We start from the raw sequence: 26,328 nt of genomic DNA, 5'->3' as shown, positions 1-26,328 counted from the left end.
GGTTTGTACTGTTCAAAATATGACAGGTGTGGACTAGTAGTAATAGTGTAAGTGTAATAAGTGTGGACTAATAACAGTAGTATGGCAGGTGTGTAGTACGAAATAGGTGTGAATCAATTATGTGTAGTACTATTCAGATGTGAACCAATTATGTGTGATACTATTTGTATGAGGCAATCAGTGATGAAATCAGTTATGTTTGTATCTCCTCCTTACCCCTATAAAAGGAGGACTCTACCGATTGTAATATCCAAGTCAGTAAAGTCAGTGTGTTTTCCAATAATACTTTTCTCTATTTCTCTCTATTGCTTTATATTTCTCGATCCTAACATATTTTGTATTTGTACTCATTTCGTGTCTGTTAATTTGAAAGGTCCACAGACTCGATTATTGAGGTCTCGTTTCGTTTGGGCTATAACCCGTCTGGACTGGAAAATAGCCCAAACCCGTCTTCAGATTCCGAAGCTCGGCCCATATTTCTTCCTCACAAAAATTCGCCATTTCATACAGAGGAGAGATGACTTATCAAAAAAAATAAAAATAAAATACAGAGGAGAGAGAGAGAAAGAGAACCCGCTCTACTCACTGGAAGGACGAGCTTCGTCTCTCATCAGAACCATAGCCCAGTAAAAACTTTCAACGATGGACGAAACCCTAGTTCCTTCGGATCCTCAACCCACCGACGAAGTGATGAACGAAGTTCAGCAAAACCCTAATAAAAACCCTTCCAAGTCCGATTCCGAGTCCGAATCAGATGACAACGATTCCGACGACGAGGCACAGCAAACCGTCCAAATAGAAACCCTAGAAATTGAGCTCTCCAATAACCCGGCCAACTACGACGCTCACGTCCAAGTACGTGTGCACTTCCTTCCCCTGTTCTCTTAATCCATTCTTATTAGCATTGGTTGTGTTTTTTAGTGTGTGTGTGTTGATTTGGTGTTGGGTTTTCTTGTTCTTGTTCCAGTACATAAGAGCTCTGAGAAAGAAGGGGGACATTGAGAAGCTAAGGAAAGCAAGGGAGGCAATGAGCGAGTTGTTCCCGTTGAGTCCTGCAATGTGGCAGGACTGGGCTAAAGATGAAGCCTCTCTGGGCTCTGGGTAATTTTTTTTTGTTCCGTTTCGTTCAATCATTTGCTTATGTGCGTGTGTGTGAGCGATACATGATGCGATGCATGGGAAGGGAGAGTATGGGAAAGGGAGAGAAGGAAGATTTAGGTGAAGCATTAGCAATCAGAGGTGGATTTTTCTTTTTTCTTTTTTCTTTTTTGAAATTTAAAAAAAAAAAAGGGCTTTGGCAAATGGATTACAGCTCTATAATATGCTAGCATCAAGTGACGACGAAGAAAACACCACTAAAAAAGGTAGAGTAGTTAATTAAAGCAGTTAAAAGAGGAAGTGGAGGGGAATGGTGGTTATCGAAGGTGATGTTTGGTTATTGTAATGCTAACTGACAAATGTGTCCCCAAACTCTCAACGTGCATTTGACATTAATTTGCGGTAATAGTGGATTTAAAAGTGTGAGCCAGCTGTACACACAAAACATTTGCTCTCCCAATATATATTAGAATAGGTAGTAAGATATTTGCATACATATTGCAGGTGGAATATCTTATTTAACTGCAGTTTCCTATAATTTTAAGGCTCCGTGGATATTGAGGTCCACAAATGTTGCTTCATGAATCAGGATATCGTAGTTCAGGAAGTTGTTTGAAATTAAAATTTGGATTAATTCTTTGTTTTTCTTAGGACAAGTGTTTAAGACCAAAGAGGTGGGCGGTAGAGGTATCAGTCGAGGGAACAAGCACACTGTTATGCTCCAACATAGAACTATGAGGAGCCCTTTTGGATGACACTGAGCCACATCACCAACACCCTTGCTATATCCACCAATTTCAAATGAAGGGATTGGACATTTACTTGGAGATTTGATTGAAATTTAGAACTGACAGCATGGATATGTATTTTGAAGTTGAGTTTGGGAGCTCTATGGAGCTTTATTGTAGTACTAAGTATCCTAGGAAATATTTTTCTTCGACCTCATATCCATCACAAGGCACCTATAGCTAAACCTCCTATATTTCTGTTGAAATTGAGCATTATATGTCCTCATTCAAAATCCATATCTATTCAAACAGAACCTTAGTTGTTACTCATATTAGGATTCTTGTGATTTTCATGCGTTTCTTATCTTGTGATCGTGTCGTTAGTCTTTACGGGTTGCTATTGGTGTACTTACCTCTTCACTATGTTCGTGCACATTTCTATTGGGATTAAGCAAATAATCACAGCTTGTAACTTACTAACTTATCCAATGTGAAGTGGTAGGATTAACAAAGGTGTGTGAATGAAGACCTTATTCTTCAATTGGAACTTTTTCTCCATAGGATTGGGCCATGTTGGCATTGCAACGGGGAAAAGATAAATTCCATATGCTTGCCATTTATTTTTCATGCCATTTCTTGCACTACACTTTCATTATACAATAGAATGATATGGTAAGTGCCTTTGTAGCTTTTATGATATTAACATTTAGAATTTCATCTAATTTTTTACTTCAGGGAATTTGGTCTACTATTTAACCTTTCAAGATTTTTTTTCTTGTCTTGTTAATCGGATCACGTGATTTACTCTTTTATTAGGCTGTCATAGACTTACTCTTTTATTTTTTCTAGGGTTATCACACGATTCACACCCACAAACACCCATAGACACACACCTATATATTATTTAGTTTTTGTTGAGTTTTCCACGGGTGACATTCTTTTTGCAGATCTGAATCCTTTCCTGAAATTGAGAAGCTTTATGAGTGCGGCGTGTTCGATTATCTGGTTAGTTTCATACTTACAATGAACTTGACATGATATTTTTCCTTCAATGTTTTCATAAAGCAGAACTGAAAAAATATAGATAAAAAAAGAGCACTTACAACAGTGCAACAATTTAGTTTTAGCAATATTGTTTCCTCATGGTATCCATGTTTCTTTATGATATATGAATCAAATTAAATGGTGACAATAAGTTAATGCCATCTGTATACAAAACAAGAAGGATTGTGATGAAGTCTGTTTCCTCGTGTAAAGCGAACTGTAAGAATTGCTACAATAGGGATTAACAACTCCCGACTAGAACCATAGAAAACAAAGTACTTTTTATCCTAGACGAAGGAACTTTATATACCATCTAGTTTTGGCTCACCAGTCATCACAAAATATTTTCCTTAAATTGGACCAAGTAGAAGCCAGTTCCTGCTAAAAAAGGACTTTCTTTCATAGTTTGAAGACAGGATACATTTTCTATTTCGTACATTCAGGATAAGAACACAACACAGTATTCTTAAAATAGAAAAAGCACATTCAGTGAAGTGATGCGGATGAACCATCCTATTCTTGCATCAAAGATCTTATCATTTCCGAAGGAGCTTGAGTTACATCTGTTTCCTGTACCACAGTATGTAAATATTGTTAACTAGAATCCTAGAGCCCCATTCATGTTACTCATGTGAGACTCACATCGAGAGCAAACATTCGACCCTGCTGCATCAAATGAACTAGGCTCCTTTGTATGATCAGAGTCCAAAATACAAATAAATTTTGGTTCATGAAGAAAAGCAAAGGTCATGCTTTGTGGGTGCGGTTTCACGTGTAGACGAGTATGTTTGGTTGGGCCCCTTATAAAGTCTCACATTTTTGTGAAAAATGATGCTTATGAAAAGAATTTTCCTGTTGACAATCTACTTAAGATATACCGGCTTTTAGTAGTTAATTGGTGCTGCATTTGCAAATCTGATGTGGAGACGATTGGCTATCTTCTTATACATTGCAAGGGGGCATATGAGTTTTAAGTTTGGTCCTAACTTGATTACATTTATGATGCATTGAGGGTTCCAAAAGGACGCGGTGGGGTGCAGTGTTGTTGAAATCGTATGGTACGCAATATGTTTCGTAAGGAAATCTATACATATTGCTCAGCGTATTGGCTTTGCACAAAAATCGTAGGATACAGTAGGCGTATCGTGCGATTCAATACATATCAGGATATGTTGTGGTTTCGTACGATTTTCGAACGCAGTTAAAACATACCTTTTTATACCCTCGATTCGGCTTTAATCCCATACTCCTCTTTTACCCACTGAGATAAACCATGGGCGACTCCACTCTCCGATGAGTCTCTCCAACTGCTACTCTCCGAGCTCTGAAGCTTTGTTCTTTTCGCTGACTGAGAGGTATGGTTCTGGTCCTTCCCCTGCCGACTGCTCTCTGTATTTATTCTCTGATCTCACTTCGTAAATCTGGTCCTCTTTGAGAGGTTTAGTGCTCTGTTTTTGTTGCACTTTCTAAGTCTATTGTACGCAGTACACTATTCAATAGGATAAACCCACTGATGATGGGGTGGTGCTTGGGAATGACCTTGAAGATGATGATGATCTTTACGGCATTGTCTTGAGAGAGGAATAGGAGATTTGAGCAAAAAGACAAACTTGATATGTTTTGTTTACTTATTACTTTTGACTTTTGAGCTTTTAAGTTAGCATATTAGTAGTAAATGGTTATAAACCATGCATTTAAGGTGGATAGAGAATGTAAGTCTCTAATACTTGATCTTTTGGTACACCTTAATCTTTTGGAACACTTTAGATGGCCTAAGACGTGTGGTTTTGCACCCTAAATGTGGTTTTTTTTTCCCATATATGCTATCAATTTGTAGTTTATTGCTATGTATTTATGATTAATTAGTGTAAATTAACTTTTGTTACCGTATCTTATGATACACGATACGTATCCTGATACGATTCGTAAAATGAAAAAACCGATACACTATACATATCGCGATTTGAAAACCTTGGCGGAGCGATTACATGGGTGGATCAACTTGTTGATTCTGTGGACTCCCTTCAGGGTCAATTTTGCCTAGTTTGGACCAACTTGGTGATTTTGTGGACTCCCATCATAGTTGATTAGCTGGAGGGTTTTCCAGCATGGTGGACATACCTCCATTCTGATTGTGTGTCCCCAAGACCGGCTGAAAGTTCCCACTCATCAAAATACTCGTGTGAAGTTGCCTCTGGTGGTATGATTCCATCTCTCCAGGTGGTTGATTCATTGGGAATCAATCATACGCTGTCAATAGATTAGCAAGCTAAAATGTTCACTTGGTTAATGTGGAGAGAGGTAATACCTCTACGTATTGGCTGATAAAAAGAGGGGAACAAAAGATTACAGTTTTGCAGATTGCTTATAGGAGACTGTCTTCTGTTGCACTAAACAGGGAGTTGGATTGTTGAAACATATCAAAGCTTACTGTTAATTTCTTTTCTTTCCTTTCGACCTTTCACCATCCTATGTTCCCAAAAAACAGAATAGGAATTTGGCTGAATTTTTAGAAGTTGTGGTCAAGTTAGAACTTGCGTTGTCCACTCTGGAAATTCCATGGGAGGTGAGTGCATGGGAATTCTCTCTTGGTAGGCCTAGACATGTTCCATGGTGCGAAATCAATGGCTCCAAACTCTCTAGCCTTTTGGGTGTCTAAAACTACCATCATATGTTCTTCACTACCCAGCCATCAATAGTCTCCATGTGTTTGGAAATACACCAAATGTACTTTCCACTACGCTTCATCACCTTTCTCTTCACCATATTGTTCAACCCTCCCACATTCCAGACACTATCTGGATTCTGGAAGACTGGAATGATTGGAGGGATAATTAATACTGCACAGATCGGTTAATTCACCTCCATCTAGTGCTTTCGTCAATGATTCGGAGCCACTAGGAGGGCAATGTAACCCCTTCCCACATGACAAAAGTTTACCCCTTCCCTTCTCGGCATTGGCATTTCTTTTGTTGGTTTTTTCATTTTTGTGCCTTCCGTCTACCAGTTATCATTGTAAAACCCTTTGAAACCAGGTTCAAATGTTTGGAATGGTTAGTTTTTGGGGGGAGCTAAAGTGAAGGCTTAGGTTTTGGTGCTTTTTGATTTTATGTGGTTCGTATGGGAAGAACGCAAGAGAAATTTGACTGGGAGGAAGAGCCCATTTTAAGAGGGAATAGTAGCTCGTGTATGGTTGGTTCGGGGGCCCTTGGTCCATCCTCCAGCCAATTTTGGTTTTTGTAAGGACTTTTGGTTCAGTTTGGATGTTTTGTGGGACATGGGTTGTTTGTCCCAAATTTGTATGTGTTCCATTCCCCTTGGCCTTTTTGCTTAGGAGAATACTTATATGCAGAAGTCTATGTATCATCTTCAAACCAGCAACGTGAGATCACCGAAATGAGCCGACCATATCCTATAAAGTGGTGGAATCCTATATCTTGTCTTTCTTCATTTCCTGCAGATGCTTAGTTATCTACTTAACCCCTAACCGGTGGTCAGATAAGGAAAGGGCGTTTTTTTTTTTTTAATAGAGGGAGTTGAGTAATTTGGACCCTCTTATCTTTCCATTTCCCGAAATTTAACTGCAGCAGCCAAAGGTTTTCTTGTCTTGTTCCCAAAGAAAATGTAGACGCGTGAATTCTGTCTTTAAGCCTTTTTCTCTGCACTAGTTGGCCCCAGCTTTGTTTTGAGATTGCAGCCCATATCAGATAGATGTCCTCACTGGAAATCGTTATCTAATACATCTGTAATTTCCCAAGTGTAAATTGTTAAAAGAACCTCTTTTATCCTATTGAGGTGAAGGAGCAAAAAACTTGTATCTTTTGTAGATGTATTCGATTTCTATTTGTAGATCTGAAGGAAATGACTAATCTCTTTTTATGCAGTCTGTCTCCTTGTGGTGTGACTATCTGAATTTTGTGCAAGAGCACGAACCATCAGTCCGTGAATGTTCACCTGTGGGTATTTTGAAGGCAAGGGACTTATTTGAGCGTGCTCTTACTGCTGCTGGTTTGCATGTTGCTGAAGGTCATAGGATATGGGAAGCATACAGGGAATTCGAGCAAGCTATCTTTTACACAATTGATGCGACTGATGTTGAGGTCAGAACATTGTTCATCAGTCTGTTATTTTTGCTCATGTTATTTTCATCCATTATATTTGATGTAACAGATTTATGGATTTTTTTAATAGTGGTTTGCAAACAATTCTATTGGTTAATGCTTACAACTTAAAAGGTTGCAAGTGGAAGTCCCACTTGTGGTGGATTATGGAGGCATTTTGCAATTTTCTAGAAGTATAATTGGTGCAATATAGTGTCTTTTGGTTATTGCTGATTCTTAATATTCCTCCGTTAATGTGTGATTGAGGGCTTATATTGTGTCTTTTTTTAAAACTATTCGTTTGGGGGTTGATTTAGACTTTTAGTTTTTGGGTGCAATTTCAAGTTTGAGTACAAGTTTGTACTCAAACTTGTAGTGGGTTTCATACATGTTTAAGCGACCAATACATGGATCCTCAAAGTATCCGAATCGTGTTCCGTGCTCCAGAATAAGTAGTATGACAACATTGACAAGTATTGACCGAGTGTCCAACACATGCCAATGTTTGACACGTTCGCACCAACTTCATAGAGTTTTCGTGCTTGCTAAATGGATACATTGTTGTGTTACAACTACAAGCCTATATAGATACCTCTCCTGTATAGATATTTCCGTGAACCTATGATGCACCGACACTCCTAGAGGTTGCTGTGTCTGGAGACTCCGGACATGCGGGGGACAAGGCTAGAAACGTGTCCGACACGCCACGTGGTGTGTCCAATTTAATTTGTGGAGTGGGACATGGCTGGGGATACGGGGTGACCCAGGTGGGACACGGATGGGGAGACGGCGGGGGTGCATCTGTAATTTTTTAAATTTTCTTGGGGGTAAATGTCATTACTTAAAGTTTTGGGTTAAAACGTATTTAACCCTATACATAAACATTTATTGACTGATTAGAAGTTTAAAATCTTAATCGGCTCAGTCATGATCGACAGCTTCTCTCCTCTCTCTCGTGATCAACAACCCTAAACGCGCGCCCTCTCTCTCTCTCTCTCTCTCTCTCTCTCTCTCAGTACGTATGTCTCTCTCTCTCTGTATGTATATATGTGTGTGTATTTGATGTATGTCGTCTCTCACTCTCTCTCTTTCGACATATATATGGTATACTGGTATATGTATATAGAATATGTGTAGTATACTTGTATAGTTTGAATGGTATTGGTACTCATCCATTTCGTAAAATCATACATAAATAATAAATATACACGTGGCGTGTCCCTTGCCGTTCTGTGTCTGTATCCCCTGCCGTGTCCATGTCCCTGTGTCCTTCTCCGTGTCCATGTCCCTGTGTCCTTCTCCGTGTCCATGTCCCTGTGTCCTTCTCCGTGTCCGTCCTGCATAGCCATGAACCCATATCCATGCTGGATTTTGTAATAGGGTTGGTGTCTTGTGACTGGTCTGCAAAATGTTGATATAAGAATGATGGGCGGAAGATAAGGATACCTGTCCTTGGAAAAATGAGTCAGTACATCTCACTTTTTTTTCAGTCTGTCTTGTCCAAAACGTATCGTATCATAGACTCAACTATTGGTTTCTCAGCTCAGGACTCGTGATTTTCTAGATATTGCTTGTAAAATTCTTTTAGAAACATGACAATTGGCTGACATTTGTGGTGCGCTTGCTATTAAGACTGCAAATGTGCAATGCGTCTTCAGATTTCACAATTTTTTCCCCCCACTTGCTGACTGATAGTTCATTCTGTGGGTGTTCTCGCAATGGCTGAATAAGTCAAGATACCATGTCGGAGTACTTTATTATGTATTTCTTTCTCTCTCATTGCTAAGTGGTTCTGAATTTTCTTGATGTATAATGACGGCCTCTATCCATAAAGGCATTATGTAACTTTAAAGACCTTATTGAATGGGAAAGGAGGGGGGATTCTGCGTCTTTGCTTGTATGCGTGCATATTTTTTTCCAACTACGAGGAAGAATTTTGTATAGGTTGCTTAATGATTGGGTTTTTGATTTGTATACCTTTTTGAGCTATGAAATTGCTTTAGAAGACCAAATGTAGTACAGTATGAAGTTCTTTTATAATAGAAGGGTTTCTAAATCGCAATAAATGCAAACCTAAATCACAGCAATGCAAACTTCTGGGGAAGTAAATATTATAACTACTAAGAAGGAAGCAGACAAATGAAAGTTCACTTTGATGGAATGTTTGATGATGTAGAGTCGAGGACCAACAAATAGTTTAGAGGTGCAAAACTAAGCATTGAAACATTTTGTTTTGATGAGTGGGTGGAGGAATGGTTGATGTTTTCATTTTGGATGTTGTTTGATGTTTTGTTCTACTTACTCAAACTTTGGGGAGGGGGGAATAATTTTTAAAAATATAAAGCCGACTAGGTCGACCAGTGGGGATTAGCTGACCTAGGTGCATACCCTCCGCTACCTGACTAACGCCTACCGACTTTTAGAACTATGCAATTAACCCAGTCAGCGCCACTGGAATGCTTTTACAGTCACAAGACATAGGTCTTTGGCTATGTTGCTTTCCTGTTTCATGAGATGCTATATCCTTCTTGTTCTTCCATACCATGTTGATTTTTGGTTATTGCTTATGAATGGAGCTTATGGCAGCTAGGTTTTCTTCTGATATATATTGGTACTGGTACGTTTGATGCAGGCAAGAGAAAAGCAGATCCAGCGCATTCGACATATTTTCCACCGCCAGATGTCTATCCCACTTGGCGAGCTCAGGTCAACGCTAGTTGCCTACAAGTCTTGGGAGGCAGAACATGGGACAGTTCCTGATGCCAACTCTGGCGAATTGGATGGAGTTTCTTCTTATGTTGCATCAGCATACCAAAAGGCATTGGAGATGTTAAATGCTCGTGTCCTTTTTGAAGAACGGGTTTCTAGACTGGATGCCCCTGACGTTGAAAGACTTCAAGAATACATGGTTTGTATCCATTAATATGCTTGCATTTATAAGAGGTGAAACATTATTGAATACTTTCAGCTTATGTTTCTCAGGGGTAATGGAGAAATACCATTGAATAAGAAAATGTAGAGAAATTGCTATGTTGCAACTTATATGTACCCGGGTATGTGTGTAGGCGCAGGTATCATTGTGTCGGACTCATATACTATGACACGATAGGATAGGCGGGTTGCACCCTCGTGTTGCTTCTTTTATAGAATATTTTTTCGGATCCATTACTCTTGGTGGATAATACCTTTCTTTATTTTGGTGGCGAGGGTTGTTTCTGTTACCTTGGTGTGTGTGCTTTGTATCAGTATCCGTCCCAAGGAAAACTCGAGCAAAATTTGGTTAACTCTTGACCGGAGAGTTGGTGGTTTTGATTCTTGCCACTACTTTTCCAGGTAAATTAAGTTGTAACGTGGTCTTTCTTCTCATGTGTCACATGGGGCTCCTATTGGCTCCATCTCTCGGAGAGAAACCATTGATGGTGTGTTGAAGTTTCAGCAAAGACTTGTAGGTTGCAAGGGGGAATTTCCCTCCTGACGATTACCTCCTTATTGAAAACAGTATCCCTCTGGCCTTGCTACTTGTTGCGTGTTGAGTGGGATGTGTAGTTCACTACGTTTCACGGGTGGTGGATAGTCTAAATTGGAGACGAGTAATGCCATGGATAAAGTGTTATGGGATAAGGAAGGAAAAAGACATGGGTTATGGTTGTTTGCCAAGGTTTCCCCTGGAAATTTCCATGGTATTTGTTATTTCCACGGTATTCGTTATCAGTACATTCTGTTTGGAAATTTGCTGTACATACATTCAACCAGACGAGATTAATACGTTGACCGTGATATTTTTGGTTTTGTCACTTCGTAATCTCTTCTAGTACTTGAAAGTGTCAAATGGTTTCAGTTAGCAGTTGGTAGCAACGAGGGATAATATGGTGATGGTATGTGATTCCTCTCTCCGTTTTCAGTTTGCGACATGATCGCTTTCCTTTTATTGACGAGTAAAAACTAGGTCGTTGTGCATACATCCTTGTCTGTTTGAAGATAAAATGAAGCCGGGTATTATGTCTTCAACTTTTCCTGGCCACACCACCTGTGACTTTCTTGTATCGCTACCTCAGATAAATCAACTTGCCCCGCAAAGTCATCTCATATACTGGTAATTTCTTTCCGAAGCCTTCCTCCATGTGATGAAGACAATTAGGGGGTCTAAAATTAAAGTTTGACCTTGAAGAGAAGACAAAATACATCTTCCAATCCAAGAAAGCTTGATTCCCACTTCCTGGGTCTGCTATGGGATTTTCTGTTCTGCTAATCCATATCCTTTGTTATATGCACGCCATTTGTTTCTGTACTTATGCATCTTTTTTCAACAGTTACATTCTGTCTAAACTCCCTTTTTCTATTGCTCTGTCAACTTGATAAATACCATGTGTATGGTATTGGTAATGTTCTTGCAATAATGTTGGTTTCATGTTGTTGCAGGCCTACCTGAAATTTGAGCAGTCTTCTGGGGACCCAGCTCGGGTTCAACTTCTTTACGAACGTGCTATAACAGAGTTTCCTATATCTAATGCTCTCTGGTTTGATTATACTCGCTATATGGACAGTACGTTAAAGGTTGTCTTTAACTTCTTCTTTGATGCTTTGTTCTAACTTCTAGCTGTTCCATTGTGGTGATATATCATTTTGTTTATTCCAGGCTTCTAGTATTGTAAGGGATGTCTATTTGAGGGCAACAAAGAATTGTCCATGGGTGGGAGAGCTGTGGGTTCGGTACTTGCTCTCCCTTGAACGTGGTCGTGCTTCTGAGAAAGAGATATCTGCTGTAAGTGACTGTTGTCACCCTTCTCTGAAATGTATCTTTGGTAAATGGGGTTCAATTTGATTGTCCTAAGAACGGATAATGAATTGTATCCCATCCAAGGCTGTCTGAAACTTAGCTGTACTCCATACGTTATAAACTTGAATGCACGAGTCATGATTTTTCTCAAACAATGATGTTACAGTTATATGGTTCAGAAAGAAAGCCACTGATTAGTATTTACAATGTTGTAGCATCCAAATGAAAACCAATTTCCATGTCTAGTTCAGGGGCAGAGCCAGGATTTAATTGCAGTGGGGTCAATTACCTACAACATAGCTGTTTTTTGTGGATCCAACTATCATCGAATTCCAAGAAACATCATTTTAAACCATTTTCTGTAAAAACTTGAATTGAACTTTGCACATCCCAATATTTAGCTTACATGTCTATCAATGCACTACTTTTTAACTCATCCAAGTCAAATTCGGTATGGAAAATGAGAGAATGGATCTCTCTACCATCTCCCAAAGAAGCTTGATAGAAAATGCTCTCAGGATACTGGAAAATGTTACTTGTTCTGCTATGGCATTGTGCCTATTGCATTTAAATTCTAACTAAATTCTCGACCACAAGTTCCAACTCACTTAAACAATCGAATACATATCAATATATATTATTTACCTACATATTTATTATGAAGTTTGGGAAAACTTGTGTAACCGACTTTGACTTGTGAATGCCAAATCTAATCAAGGTTCCCCAAGCTTTAAAAATCTACAATTCCAAAGAGAACAAGAAAAAAACCCCACACAATTTAAGAGATTAAACAGTTTTGTCCCAAATTCATTTATGTTAGGTTTTTTTTTTGGTATTTGAAATCGGAGATTGAGAGGTTCGTGTTCTACCTGATAATGGTATTGCGGAAGCTGGTTTTGTGTCGTGAGGAGGATTAATGGCTCAAACATTCTTAACCGTTGGAGTGGTGATATGAAGTTCCTTGACTCTTCAATGGCAAAAAACAAAGCTTCATAAAATTGTTTCTTGCTTCTTTTTTGGCCTTGATTTTCTATTCTTGATTTCTTTGTGAGACTAGACAGAGAGAGTCTAGAATCGTAAGGGGCAAGGAGTTGTAAATAATAAATATTGCTACTCTTTGTGGCAAGAATATAGGATATACATCGGTTTATGTTTCGTGCTTCTTTTTGGCCCTCAGTGTGGATATTCTATTCTTGATTTCTTGGTGAGACTAGACAGAGAGAGTCTAGAATTGTAAGGGGCAAGGAGTTGTAAATATTGCTACTGTTTGGGGCAAGAATTTAGAATATACATAAGCAAATCTGTAAGATTCTCGTAAAAATTTGTCTATCCTATAGGACATTGCCACCTCATTGTGGTCAAGAGTCAAGTTACCCCCCTTGACCCCCTATGTCTCCAGTTCTTTTCCTCCTACTCCGTGGTACGGTTAATTTTCTTTTTCCTTTTCTTTATATGGTCAGACAACTTGATGCAACTATGATCAATATTTCAGGTTTTTGAGAAGTCTATTTTGTGCACTTTTTCAAGCTTCGATGAGGTATGAAACATAATTCTGCATAATTCTTTTTCCTTATGTAGTTCTCTCTGGTTCTACTTTTATATCACATTTATAGCATGCTAACATTTTGTGTGGTGAGAGATGCTACTAAGCTTAGTTAATAAGTGGAGTCATCATGATGCAGCTAGGTGATGCAATATTGAAATCTTCCATTTTTGTTACACATATTGTTGTTTGTAATTATGAAGTTATGATTTGTATCATAGAGCTGAAGTTGCTACCATGCTAGATATTATATGTATTTTGCATGTGACTATTTGTTACTGGGGTTTTGATAAGGCCTGTAAAATGGCCACTTAGGCGAAGGACGAATTAAGGTTTTGCCGAACAATAAAGTTTTAGTATACATATAAGCTTGCTCCCCTTCCCTTTCTGTTCTCTTCTCTTTCTGGTTGTTTCTCTTGTTTTTCTCAACGTTCTCTCTCTGTCTGTTTCTTCTCCCGTTGTCATGTAGTTTTAAACTGAAATGCAGATTTCTTCTGATGTTACTTCATTTATTAAAGACCTTAGCCTCTTTTCTTTTCTTCTTCTGTTTTTTTTTTTTTTTTCAAAATACTCTTGTATCTCATTGCTGGAAGTAAGTTTGACTCTAATCTGGCATTGCAACTTGTTATATATTGCAGTACCTGGATATATTCCTGACTAGGGTTGACGGTTTACGGCGGAAAATTTCACAAGCTGGTGAAGTAGAGGATGCCTTGGACTATGCAGTAATAAGAGATACATTTCAGGTTTTTTTTTTCTTTCATAAATCTTAACTTCTTGTTATATATGCTGGTTTGTAATACATTCTAAGATTTATGAAGAAGCGGCAAGCTATTTGTGAAGACTTTAACAACACTCAACTTGCACAAGCATCGCATGTGTGCTTTCCTAACCGTATATGACTACTTGTGCTCTTTTGGGTTCTACTTATTTAAATATTGTTACGATTTGGGAAAATTTCATAAAAACCTCTAAACTTTCAGCCGATTCGCAAAAAAAACACCTAAACTTACCATTCCGTTAACAATTAGGTCTCCGCTGTCCAATTCCGTCAATTCAGAACGTATGGATCTAACGGAAAGTGTTAACCTACTCTCTCTCCCTCTCTTTTTTATTTATTTTATTTTTTTACTTTTACTTCCAAAAATTGCTTTTTAAAGTCTTTTTTTTTAGTAGTAAATAAATATGCAATGAATTTCTTTTTTTCACTAAACCAAACCAAACCAAACCCAGCCTTATGTCCCAATCACTTGGGTCGGCTACATGAATCATTTTCCTCCATTGAGAATTTTAGAAATTCAACTCAACACCACCAATCAATGATGCAAACCCAAATACCTATAGATAATGTAGAGAGAGAAACTCCAAAAAGGGATACAAAAGAGTCTTAAGCTCTTGTTAAATAATTCTTCAAAATGATAAAAGCTACTAAATGGACTCCAGCTCATATATGTAGACCCCTTACTACTAAGAGCACAAAATGACATAGGTACCCTTACTACATACTACATCATACTCCCCTACTAAAAAGAAACTTGTCCTCAAGTTACGGTTGTAGTGCTTCGACCCAACACGACCCTCATAGCACATTTGATCTTAAACATGAGCTTGTTTTTGTGCACATCCACCACATCCATGCTTGTGTGCAGTGTTCTAAAAGGACTTAATCGCCGATTAATAGGCGATTAATCGGAAATTTGGCCTAACCGATTAGATTAATGCCTAGAAGGTTGAATTAGTAGGTCAGGAGGTTAATCGGAGTTAGTCGGCGATTAACCGGCAATTAGTCAGTCGGCGTCTAGCGGCGATAAGTCGATTAATCGGTTAATGGGTGATTAGTCGGCTATCGGCGATTAATAGGGGTAAAATCTATAATTTTGGAAAATCAAGGGGTGTAACTGTTATATACTCATACTAGTTTAAGGGCTTTGAATCACAGTTTTTAGGGCTTGTTCAACACCCAGTCATCGATTGATCGATCTCGGAGTCACCTGTCATATCTTTGTGTAAAACACGAGATCTCCGAGCCGCCTATCGCCTCTCTCTCTCTCTCAAATTCGAGATCTCCTCTCACTCCACGTCTCCACCGACCTCGAACATTAGTGGGTTTTTTTTTTTAAAGCCCATACCCATATTAACATGTTAGTGATTCTGGAAACAAAGTGTAGTAATATTTTTTATTAAATCTTAACACGAAGTGTAGTATTGTTTGGTGTATATAAATAAAGATATTATAATTGGTAAGTGAATAATAAATGAACGGCCCATACCCAGTACCAGCTGGTGTTATAATCATGTTAACAGTTTTCTGTAAAGGAGAGATTTCTATGTCATATTTGAAAAACAATTGATGTTGGATTGATAGATGAATGTTCAATTTTTTATGAGAGTTGTCATTGGGGAGTATTTATATATAAATAAATAAAAACCCGACTAATTGCTACAAGCCGATTAATCGGCGATTAATAGGTCTCGAAGCTCGAAGGTGGTCGACCGAGCGACGAACGCCGAGCGACTTTTAGAACATTGCTTGTGTGTGAGTAAGCAATCCGCTTGGCATGTCTTGAACAAGGCAAAGCTACATTGAAGTATTTTCTAAGACATTCTCCTAAAAAGTAACTTGACCAATCGCCATTTGAAGATTCAAAGACAAGGAACACGCCGTATCCAAGACTTTCTTGAATGAAGACCATTCCCAAGGGATCTTCAAGTTGTCCCATGAAGCCTAGTTTGGTCACCAATTCTTCACAAACTTGTATGTCATGCATTTGGGGCAACGTGGAAAGCAAAACTTGAAAACAATTCACACCCTTTGGCACTACAAGGTCTTTAAGGCTTGGAGGATCTTCCACAATCTCATACTTTGAATATGAATCCAATGCGCTTCGGAGGCTTTCTTGTACCACTTGCTCCACATCCTCGAACCATTCGTCATTGATGAAGCGGTTTTTGGTCACCTCCGGAAGAGGGGTACCTCAACCGTTCATCTAGTCCTTCAGCGGATGAAACGGCTTCCTGCATGCTTGATTAACGACCTGCAATACAAAACAGAAAAGCTATGGGCATCGGCGTGGCTGTCGCCATCACCGCTCCGATGCCTAAGTCAGTCGATCTGCTTTAGAAGAGAGTATGGACTGAGTATGAGTTCTGTAATTTTTTGCATTGCGTACCTTTGTGAGGTGGAAATGTGATCTTTATATAGGCATTTTGGGAGGAATCCCTTGGGACCGGGACTCTTAAGTCTCATCCGCTCGTGGCGGGTATAGATAGGTGTTCGAGTGTCCTCCTTATCTTAGGAATCCCTTGATTCTTATCAAGTTTGAGGAGTCCCTTCACCTTTGGACTCTTGTACCTGCTTATTAGGTTAAGAGTCCTTACGGTGCTGGGACCTCTTGGGCTTATCCGCACATGACGGAAATAGGTTGGAGTGTCCTCCTTACCTAGGACTTCTTAGGTCCTTACCAGGTTTGAGGAGTCCTTTCACCTTTGGACTCTTGTACCTGCTTATCAGGTTAAGAGTCCTTACGGTACTGGGACCTCTTGGGCTTATCCGCACATGACGGAAATAGGTTGGAGTGTCCTCCTTACCTAAGACTTCGTAGGTCCTTATCAGGTTTGAGAAGTCCCTTCACCTTTGGACTCTTGTACCTGCTTATCAGGTTAAGAGTCCTTACGGTGCTTGGACCTCTTGGGTTTATCTGCACATGACGGAAATAGGTTGGAGTGTCCTCCTTACCTAGGACTTCTTAGGTCCTTATCAGGTTTGAGGAGTCCCTTCACCTTTGGACTCTTGTACCTGCTTATCAGGTTGAGAGTCTTTACGGTGCTGGGACCTCTTGGGCTTATCCGTACATGACAGAAATAGGTTGGTGATGGAGTGTCCTCCTCACCTTAAGACTCCCTTGATCCTTATCAGGTTTGAAGAGTCCCTTCACCTTTGGACTCTGCGATTGTTATCCAGATCAAGAGTAAGTCCTTACGGTGGATGAATCTCTATGTTTATCCTCTAAGGCTCGTGGCCTAATCTCTTCGGATGAGATAAAGTCCTGCCTGTTCTGAGTCTCATAGACTGTACGAACTTCTGCCGTGGAGTGTTTTATAAGTCTCTAGCTGTAGGTTTGTCATATTTACCGAGCTCACCAGGTGAGCTGAGCTCTGTATTCTTCTATGAGCTGTGCTCGTGAGCTTGCCTTCGTCCTTGGACTGGTTAATAGAGGCTAGTTCTTATAGGCTAGATTCCATGTTCTTGGGACTCTAGCTCGAGCCCTTAAGGCTGTGCTCACGAGCTCTTTGGTTTGGGCTGACCTTGGGATGACCTTTGCCCTTAGGCTGGTCCACTGAGCTCAGTTCTTCAAGCTAAGCTCCATGTCACTAGGTCCCCTACATGGCCCTTCATGTTGTGCTAGGCTTCCTGGTCTGGGCTGACCTAGGGAGGTTATTTCCTACTTATCAGCTACTCCCCTGTTTCCGAGTAAGAACATAAGTGAAGATTTGGAAACACTATTTGCTCTGGAATCGACGACCATGCCGGCCTATCCTATGTATCATGTGTGATTTTCATCAGGTTGCGATGTACATAGCCATTGCTTGTTTTAGGGGAATTTTGTGGACCCTCAGTCCTATGATCACGTTGTCGTGTTTGACCTCATTGAACGGCTTTGCTGTCCGGCTTTGCTGAATAGCAAACCGATGAGAATGTTCAGGGGAATGAACAGAGCACACCCTTTTACTTTGATCTACACCCATCTATAGTAGTTGTTATAACCTTGGGGGTGTTTGCCTTTAGCATTGCTAAGCAGCAATGCTTGTGGCAGAGCAAAGAAAAATATATATTTTTGATGTTCGAGGGAGATAAGCTTTAGTAAAGCCTGCTTTTGCTCTGGAGCTTTACATTAGCTCTGTCCTTTGCTAGTTCCCTTAGGAATACCTTGGAATAGCTCAGATGTGAGGGTACTAATTTATTTTAGGTACTCCCCCAATCCTTTGAGCGTGGAGTTGTTGAAAAACAACATGGTACTTGTGAGTTTGTGTCCTTTTAGGACTAATCTTGTGTTGATATTTTGCCTTAGAGTTTGGCACCTCAATAGCTTTTCGGCCGAGTGGGCTTGTAGGCCACTTCCCTCGGACTTGCTTTTCAAAGCTTTTTGAGCTTTGGCCGAGTGGGCCTGTTGGCCACGTCCCTTGGACTTTTAGCCTCTTGGGACTCTTTAATGCTTTTAATAAGCAATGGTGCGAGCGGCTTATGGGCCACTTTTTGAATATTATAGTCTGGAGCTCTTTGAGCTCTGACTCTTCAAGGCTCATTTGATAAGCCTTGGAACAACGAGCGGCCTCAGGATTGCTGAGCGTCAATGCTTGGCTTAGTGTGGTTATTCTACGCCTTAGCATGAAGTTTGCTCATGCCTTAGCATGGGACTTGGAATAGTACATCATTCTTTTAGCACAAGGTTTGCTCACGCCTTAGCATGAGACTTGGAATAGCACCCTATGCCTTTAGCACGAGGTTTGCTCACGCCTTATGCCTTAGCATGAGACTTGGAATAGCACCTTATGCCTTTAGCATGAGGTTTGCTCACGCCTTAGCATGAGACTTGGAACAACACCTCATGCCTTTAGCATGAGGTTTGCTCATGCCTTATGCCTTTAGCATAAGGTTTGCTCACGCCTTAGCATGAGACTTGGAATAGCACCTTATGCCTTTAGCATGAGGTTTGCTCACGCCTTAGCATGAGACTTGGAACAACACCTCATGCCTTAGCATAAGGTTTATTTCGAAGCTCATCTCATGCCTTTAGCTTGAGACCTGGAACAACATCTCATGCCTTTAGCATGAGGTTTCCCATAGTCTTCATTTTTCAGGGTGTCCTTAGCTGGCCCATGATCTTTTAGATTTATCGGGTCAATGGCTGAGTCCAGGTCTTCACGTACTGAGCAGCTGTGCGCTTTAGCTGACTCAGCACCTTTCCGAGATTTTATTTCAACTCGGGTTTGTTAGTCCCCTAGGCGTCCTTGGCTAGCCTTAGAGGTATCGAGTTAGTAATTGAACTCGGGTTTATTAGTCTAGAGCTCTTTTGGTCTGGGCTGAGGAGGCTTGTAGGCTACACTCTTAGGTTTTTAGCCTGAGCTCCGTAAGCTCAGGCCCTTCAGCGCCTACGTTGGGGCTGGATCAAGCGGACGTGTCAATACTTTTGAAATTATATGTCGGTCTGAGCTCTGCGAGCTTTGACTCTTTGATAATCAATATGTTGCATAGCCTTAGCTACGTTCTTGAGCTTGGAAATATTTCCTGAGCTCCTTTTATTGCATAGTTGTGCTATGTCGTTTGAGCTTGGAAATGTTTCCTGAGCTTCTTTTATTGCATAGTTGTGCTACGTTGTTTGAGCTTGGAAATTTTCCTAAGCTCTTTTATTGCATAGTTGTGCTACGTTGTTTGAGCTTGGAAATTTTCCTAAGCTCTTTTTATTGCATAGCCTTAGATACGTCTTTTGAGCTTGGAAATTTTTCCTGTGCACCTTTTATTGCATAGTTGTGCTACGCAAAGCTGATATCAACCTTTGGGTTGAGCTTAGCTTTTGTCAGAGCTGTTAGGTTCAAGCTATGTGAGGTTTTCTAAGTTGGCTGGCTTTTTAAGAGGTTAGGTTTTCCGTATCTGTCCCCTCATAGGGTCAACTTTTATGGGAAGGAGATCCTCTGCTCAGAGGTTTCTCAATCTGACCAAGGTACTATGATACTTGGCCATTATCATCCCCTCTTGCTTTAGGACTTTTAATTCTGTTAGAATTAGGTCCTTACTTAGCATCTGGGTTATCATGCTTATCCCATAGGACTCTTTAAGCATATCCCGTGGGATCTTTTCTTTGAATTGACTTGTTAAGTCCTTAGATACGTATATCGAGCTGGCTCTCTTGTGATCGAGCTGGTTTTAATGTGCTGAGCTGCACCGTGGTGCTTGCTATGCTTGTCCCTTGGGATGAGCTGGTCTGGTTTATACTCAGCTTCAGGTATTCTCCTATTTTTTTAGACCTGGTTAGGTCAGGAAAAGGGAAACACTTGAGAGGGTGATTCTTGAGAGGGTGATTACTTTCCGTGCTGTTATCTGGCACATCGAATGCGAGCAACATGGGTCATTTTTTGGGCATGTACCCGCATTGCAACTATTGGTTGTAACCTTGGGCAACCCTGTCCCTTAAGACTGTCTTTACTTGAACTTTTTGTGTTGAGTTGAACATAATGATCTGCTTGGCCTAACTAAGCTGTGCTCAAGGAGACCATGTCCCTTAGGACTTTTAGTTGAGCTCTTCTGTCATGTGTTATTGTGTTGGCTGAGCTTATCTCTTAAGATCAGCTAGTTTTAAATCTTTATCCCTTGGGATTGTTGACGGGCTAGGTTCTGTTGTCCAATTGGGGTACTCGTATTGAGGTACTCTCCTGGGTTATCCCTTAGGATATTTTATGTTTCACCTCCCGTAGGAGGTGTTTCAGCCACCTTAGATGATCAAGATCCTTTGTTGGAGTAACTTGGTGGTCCACATAGCTGGGCTGATGATGGCGCCATGTCAATCCTCGAAGATGATTAGACAATGTTGCCTTTCATGCTCAGCTCTCTGAATGAGTCTGAGCTCTTATCTGTGTATTTCCTTAGAAATTTTCTTGTTTCCGTAGAAGTGAGTTACTCATTCACTGCTATTGTCGTGACAATTTTGCACTTGCTTTATTGAGAATAAGATATGCTTTATCAACTATGTTCTTCTGAGCAGACCTTGGTTGTTCAATGCTAAACTTTTTGCTTTGGCTAATTTTGGGGCTTTGAGCTGTGACCGAGCAGGTTTGCTGGTCATTTTTGGGCCTTGAGTTGTGACCGAGTAGGCTTGCTGGTCATGCTTAAATTTCTAACACTTATGTTGCTTTTGACTTTTGGTTGAGGTACGCAAGCCATGCCCAATTTTTTTTTCAGGATTTGATTCCCTTGGGACTGGGCTTTACCCATTGGTTGTTCAAGCTCCGTAAGCTTTTTATGGCTGGGTAAGCTTTGTCAGCTGAGCTCAGGCTTGCTTCCAAAGCTCTTTAAATATTTATTTTTTGTGCTAGCCATGCTTCCTACTACCCCAAGTGTTAAGGTGTTGGAAAAATAGCTTAACACTTTTAGATTGTGTAATTGTTTCATGTGGGCCATTGGCCCTATGACTGGTTGCCCCTTTTACCATCGCCTCTTAAGGACTGTCCTCATTCAGTGCGCGTTTGGATTTGCTGTGGCGTTAGAGCGAGGAGCTGTCGAGAGCTTTGGCCCGTTTTTGCTTTGTCGAGCATGTGGTGTAACGCCCCAAAAATTCGGAGACATTAAAAATAATAATGAAAATATTATTTCCACAAAAGAAATTCAAAGATTTACTGCGTCACCATTTCAAAAGCAAATGTCATTATATCACAACCGTTTTGAATAAATCAACAAATTACAATTTTTAAATAAACTTAGAAGCTTCCAAAATAAAATCGACTTAAATTAACAGAGCGACTATGCGCACGGAAACCAAGGTTTTCAGCTTCTTCCTCGATAGGATTGAACTCTTCCGAATCGTACGACACTTCTGTTCCATCTTTGGTACCTGGCGTTCGAGTTACCAGGGCAACATAGTACCGTGAGCGATGACGCTCAATAGCCAAAACCCATCCGAACCCATAACTTACAAGCAATAGGAATATAATTGGTACGCATTAAAAATAACATTAAAAGAGGGAAATCAACTTTTCTTTCATTACTATCCTTTAACCTATGTGAGATCTCGAATCTTATCCACAGATCCGTTCCTACCCATAACCTCCGGCGTAAGGCACTGATGTGATCCGACTCCCCTTTTCCAGATCCGGATGAAAAATACCTAAGTTATATACCCGGTATCCCATCCGCGACCATAAGTTCGGATAAAACTTCCCGGGTGCGCACGCGAGCACACTCTGTCCCGGTTTGTGACACAAGCACAATACCACCCTTATGTCCCATCCCAAACATCCGAGAGCCGATCACCACCATGCCGTACCCAGGGTTCGTAAATCCATACTTTCAACAAATCACCACCAATCATTCATCAATAATACAACACCACGGGTTCCAAACCAGGATTGCCCGGAATCCAAAATCACATCCTCTCACATTATCCATTAAACCTACTTTCACGTCTAATATGTTAAATCCGTACATCGCAACCAACCCCGGGAACCTATTTGTCCAATCTATCAGTACAACAACATTTCATACAGTTCAATATTTCTTTTTTGAAATATGCTCACGGGCTATAACAGCAATTAAATTCACAATAACAACAAATCATGCGATAAGCCAAAACACGCGAATAATTTATCATACTTTAAATTTAATCATGTGATTCAATAATCCGAATAAGCATACCAACATGCTAAAAATATTTCTCCTTGTGATAACACAAATCATGTGATTAAAATAAATTAAGTTATTTCTTTTATTCTCTATTTTCTTTTTCAAACTAAAGTCTACGCTTAATCTACATCACCTCAAAGTGTAGACAATATTAGAATAGTTTGTATTTGCAACAAAGCTAGGGTCAGATCGAAACTAATTAACTTTTGGGGCTTATACGTTTAGCTTTTAATACACTGGGGTAGAATTTACAAACTAAACACACTTGCGGGACTAAGCTATAAATAATCCAAAATATTTTAGAAAGAAACAGTGGCCATGAATTCAGAAATTTCAGTGGTTCTCTGCCAACGGCATCGAAATCGAAAACTAATTAACCTTGGGACTTAATACTAACTTTTACTACTCAAGAGTTAGATTTATAAGCTCTTACATCATGAGGGGCTAAACCGTGATTTATTCAAAGATTTTCAAAATGAAACAGTAGCCTGCACGTTTGTAAAATCAGTGGCCGCCTAGCCGGGTTTCGGCCTGATTTCAATCGGGGACGTCGGGTTCGAATCTTATCATACCGAAACACGAAACAATCAATACAGAATATAACATATATTTAGGGAGGTGAGTTCGGACTACCTCTCGTCTGGCGAAACAGTTTTCGGAGAGATTTTGGTGGCGGTCGGAGTGGCGAGGAGCTCGCCTGGTGTTGACCCGGTGGTGGTGGCTCCGGACTGATTTCAAAGCTGCGTTCAGAGCTGAAACAAGGCTGGAACGGGGCCGGCTTGCAGCTGGTTTGGTGCGGTTTAAGAGAGCTGAAACGCAGCAGGTTTCGGGGGTGGGAACGGCTGGTGGTGCACGGCCGGAGGCGGGGAGGCCGAGAGTTGATGGAGGTATGGAGGAGGTGCACGGTGGCTATGGCAGCCGAGTTCTCTCTCTCTCTCTCTCTCTCTCTCTCTCTCTCTCTGTGCCGAAGTTGGCTGGGAAACAGGATGAAGAAAATGGGAGTATTTAATGGATAAAGATTTTTGGGGAAGGATAATAACTCATGGGTAAATATGTGTTGTCACATGGAGAGGAAAATAAGGAGGAAATATGGGGATTTGTCTCCCCTTTCTGCCGAGAAAATAATGGAGGATGGGAAAAGGTTTTGTTGGAAGGGAATGCTCCGGTGCAACACGTACACGCACTAGGATAAAACACTCGCTAGGTACGCGCCCGCATAATCGATCGCGGAAATAAAATTTAGTGTGACGACCTAAATAATTTTTTTTGAACAAAAATAATGTTTTTGTTTTCATAATTATTAATTATGTATTAAAAAAAATACCGGGTCTTTACAATCTATCCCCCTTAAAATAATTTCGTCCTCGAAATTAAGATGTACCTTCGATTTGAAACAGCTGTGGATAGTTGGCATTCATTGTGTCCTCACATTCCCAAGTTGATTCCTCTAGTCCTCGCCTCCATAAAACTCTGGCTAGTTTAATTGTTCGCCTCGAGTAACTCTTTCTGCACGATCAAGAATTTCCTCCAATTGCTCTTCAAAAGTCGTACCCTCATTCAGTGTGACTTCCTCCCAGTTGAACAAGTAGGTATGGATGGGCCATATATTTCCATAGCATGGAGGTGTGAAAAATGTTGTGAAACTTTGGCGATCTGCAGCGGTAAAGCTAGGCGATAGGCTACTTTGCCAATTTGCTCCAAGATCTCGAACGGACCAATGTAGCGAGGCGATACTTTCCTTTCTTGCCAAATTGGATGATCCCACGGTGCGGTTTGAATAAAAAGTATGTTGAAAGTCCATGGTCTCATCCTCTTGTCGGCGTAGCTCTTTTATCGGCTTTGAGTGATCAGGAGTTGTCAACAAATCGCCTTCATCGGTCAGTTCTTGAAAGTTTGATTCTTGCCTCTTAGACGGTGAATGGTACTTTTCTCCAAAAGAAACGAGAAGATTACCAGAATTTTCATGAGGTTTCAAACATGAGTCGAATGTTCAAAGGTTTTGCACAACATAGAAAGTACGAACAGATCCTCCTCCACGAGTCGAAGTACTAGTAGTTTTGAGTTGAGTTGGAACACGAGGACAACGAGAATCAAGTTAACCGAAGTCGAACTCAATGATTTGGATTTGAAGAATTTCATCATTGAAATAGTGCTGATAAAAAGTCTAACATGTGAATGGAATACACAAATACTTGGGCTTCCAAATATTACTATGGAATAAACAAGGATTCTCATACCAAAATATAAATTTACTGCGATAGGTTCTGAAAGGATTACAAGATCCAATGATGAGACCGAACGAGATATTTGTTTTGTGTCACCTCAGCCGAACGTATTTCAAAACAAGTATCTAACTATGGTGGTTTAAAAGAAGGAAAAATAATAATGAGTACAAGCGAAAAATAAACGACGACTTTTGGGTCCATTCTTAGAATAGAACAAGTAATTGATGAAATGATGATTGAATCTTATAATCATCTCAAAACAGGGTACATAGCCCAAAGAAGGTGAAGCATATAACAATATGTTTATTCAAGAACTAGACAACTCCAACATTAAAAATTGAACTACGTTCACGGAATTAGAGTTTTGAAATGTCGAAGACATGTCTTGCTGGAATATCAAAAGAATTGAAGGTTGTGAATAGTTGATAGTGCGCTGGTCAAAAAATAAACGAGGATTGCTCCAAGCATGCAGTATGCAAGGGATTAGGAAGTTTAGACTCGTAATTGAGTAAACCGTTGACTTCACAGTCAAATCTATTCAATTTAAGAAAGGTTGGAACAATATGATCTTTACAAATAACAAACTCACAGAAACAAACAAATAATGTCACAAGGATTCGGTGTTTGGAATTCCCAAGGAGTTCAACGATTTAGGGGTTGAATTCATAGTTCTAACAATGAAGAGTCACAATGAAGGTGGTTGTAAAAAGAGTAAAGAGAGATCAGAAGCAGTGAGCGGTTTGGATAAAATCAATTGAATGAGAAGTAAAGTTTAGATGAATAATCGGCAAATGCTCTTCTATCCCCCTTAAAATAATAGAACCTCCCAGCAAGAGAATGGTCGCCGCCTTCTCAGAATATTCACGACCTTGAACTCCTCTCAATCTGTTTGAACTACAATGATGTCGTCGTCGTTGGTAGTTGCATAATATATAGTTGGGTGATGATTGTGAATCTTTGACAGCATCATGTTTTTATTCATTGATCTACTATTTTGAGAAGTCTACAATGCTTGAGGTTGGGGTGTCGAATGATCGATGTGGCAATCACTAGTAGAAGTCACATAACCTCCATATTACTCTGTATCTCATTGGGCTTTCTGTTGCGTTGACCTCGAGGTTGGCGTAAACATGTTGATAACGTGGATGTCGTCGGCAGTAGTGTTCATGCGAAGTTGTTAAAGGGTTTCTACTACGGATTCGTAGCAAAGGATTTTGAAATTCCAAGAATAAAATAAATTTTGAATTTTTCTATACAATGACATGCAAATAATTCCTTTTCCTTTTCTTTTCTTTTTTTTTTTAAACAAAACCCCCTTTTTTTTTTTTTTTAAACACGCATAAAATGAACAAAAACTATTGAAAGTATCTATGCATAGAGTGCCACATGGGCCAGACACGCATGTTTACTACAGTTAGCCCT

The 26,328-nt window shown here is 40.0% G+C and overlaps 1 protein-coding gene across 2 annotated transcripts in view; it reads left to right on the top strand.

The window, feature by feature from the left end:
- Positions 1-417: 417 nt before the first annotated feature.
- Positions 418-26,328, top strand: part of LOC131326319 (uncharacterized) — a 48,945-nt gene continuing 23,034 nt past the window's right edge. The window contains exons 1-10 of one of the 2 annotated variants that reach the window (XM_058359061.1): positions 418-518; positions 558-855; positions 968-1,101; positions 2,774-2,831; positions 6,755-6,970; positions 9,603-9,878; positions 11,390-11,524; positions 11,607-11,732; positions 13,240-13,284; positions 13,929-14,036. In XM_058359061.1, coding sequence (XP_058215044.1) covers positions 643-855; positions 968-1,101; positions 2,774-2,831; positions 6,755-6,970; positions 9,603-9,878; positions 11,390-11,524; positions 11,607-11,732; positions 13,240-13,284; positions 13,929-14,036 — 1,311 coding nt within the window. In that variant the 5' untranslated portion in view covers positions 418-518; positions 558-642. Of the gene's footprint in view, positions 519-547; positions 856-967; positions 1,102-2,773; positions 2,832-6,754; positions 6,971-9,602; positions 9,879-11,389; positions 11,525-11,606; positions 11,733-13,239; positions 13,285-13,928; positions 14,037-26,328 lie in introns of those variants that run through there. The other variant, XM_058359060.1, reaches the window with a different exon arrangement.

Source organism: Rhododendron vialii, chromosome 5a, assembly GCF_030253575.1.
Source record: "Rhododendron vialii isolate Sample 1 chromosome 5a, ASM3025357v1".
Lineage (NCBI taxonomy): Eukaryota > Viridiplantae > Streptophyta > Magnoliopsida > Ericales > Ericaceae > Rhododendron > Rhododendron vialii.
Note: the sequence above shows the minus strand (reverse complement) of the source record. Positions and strands in the feature narration are given on the sequence as shown.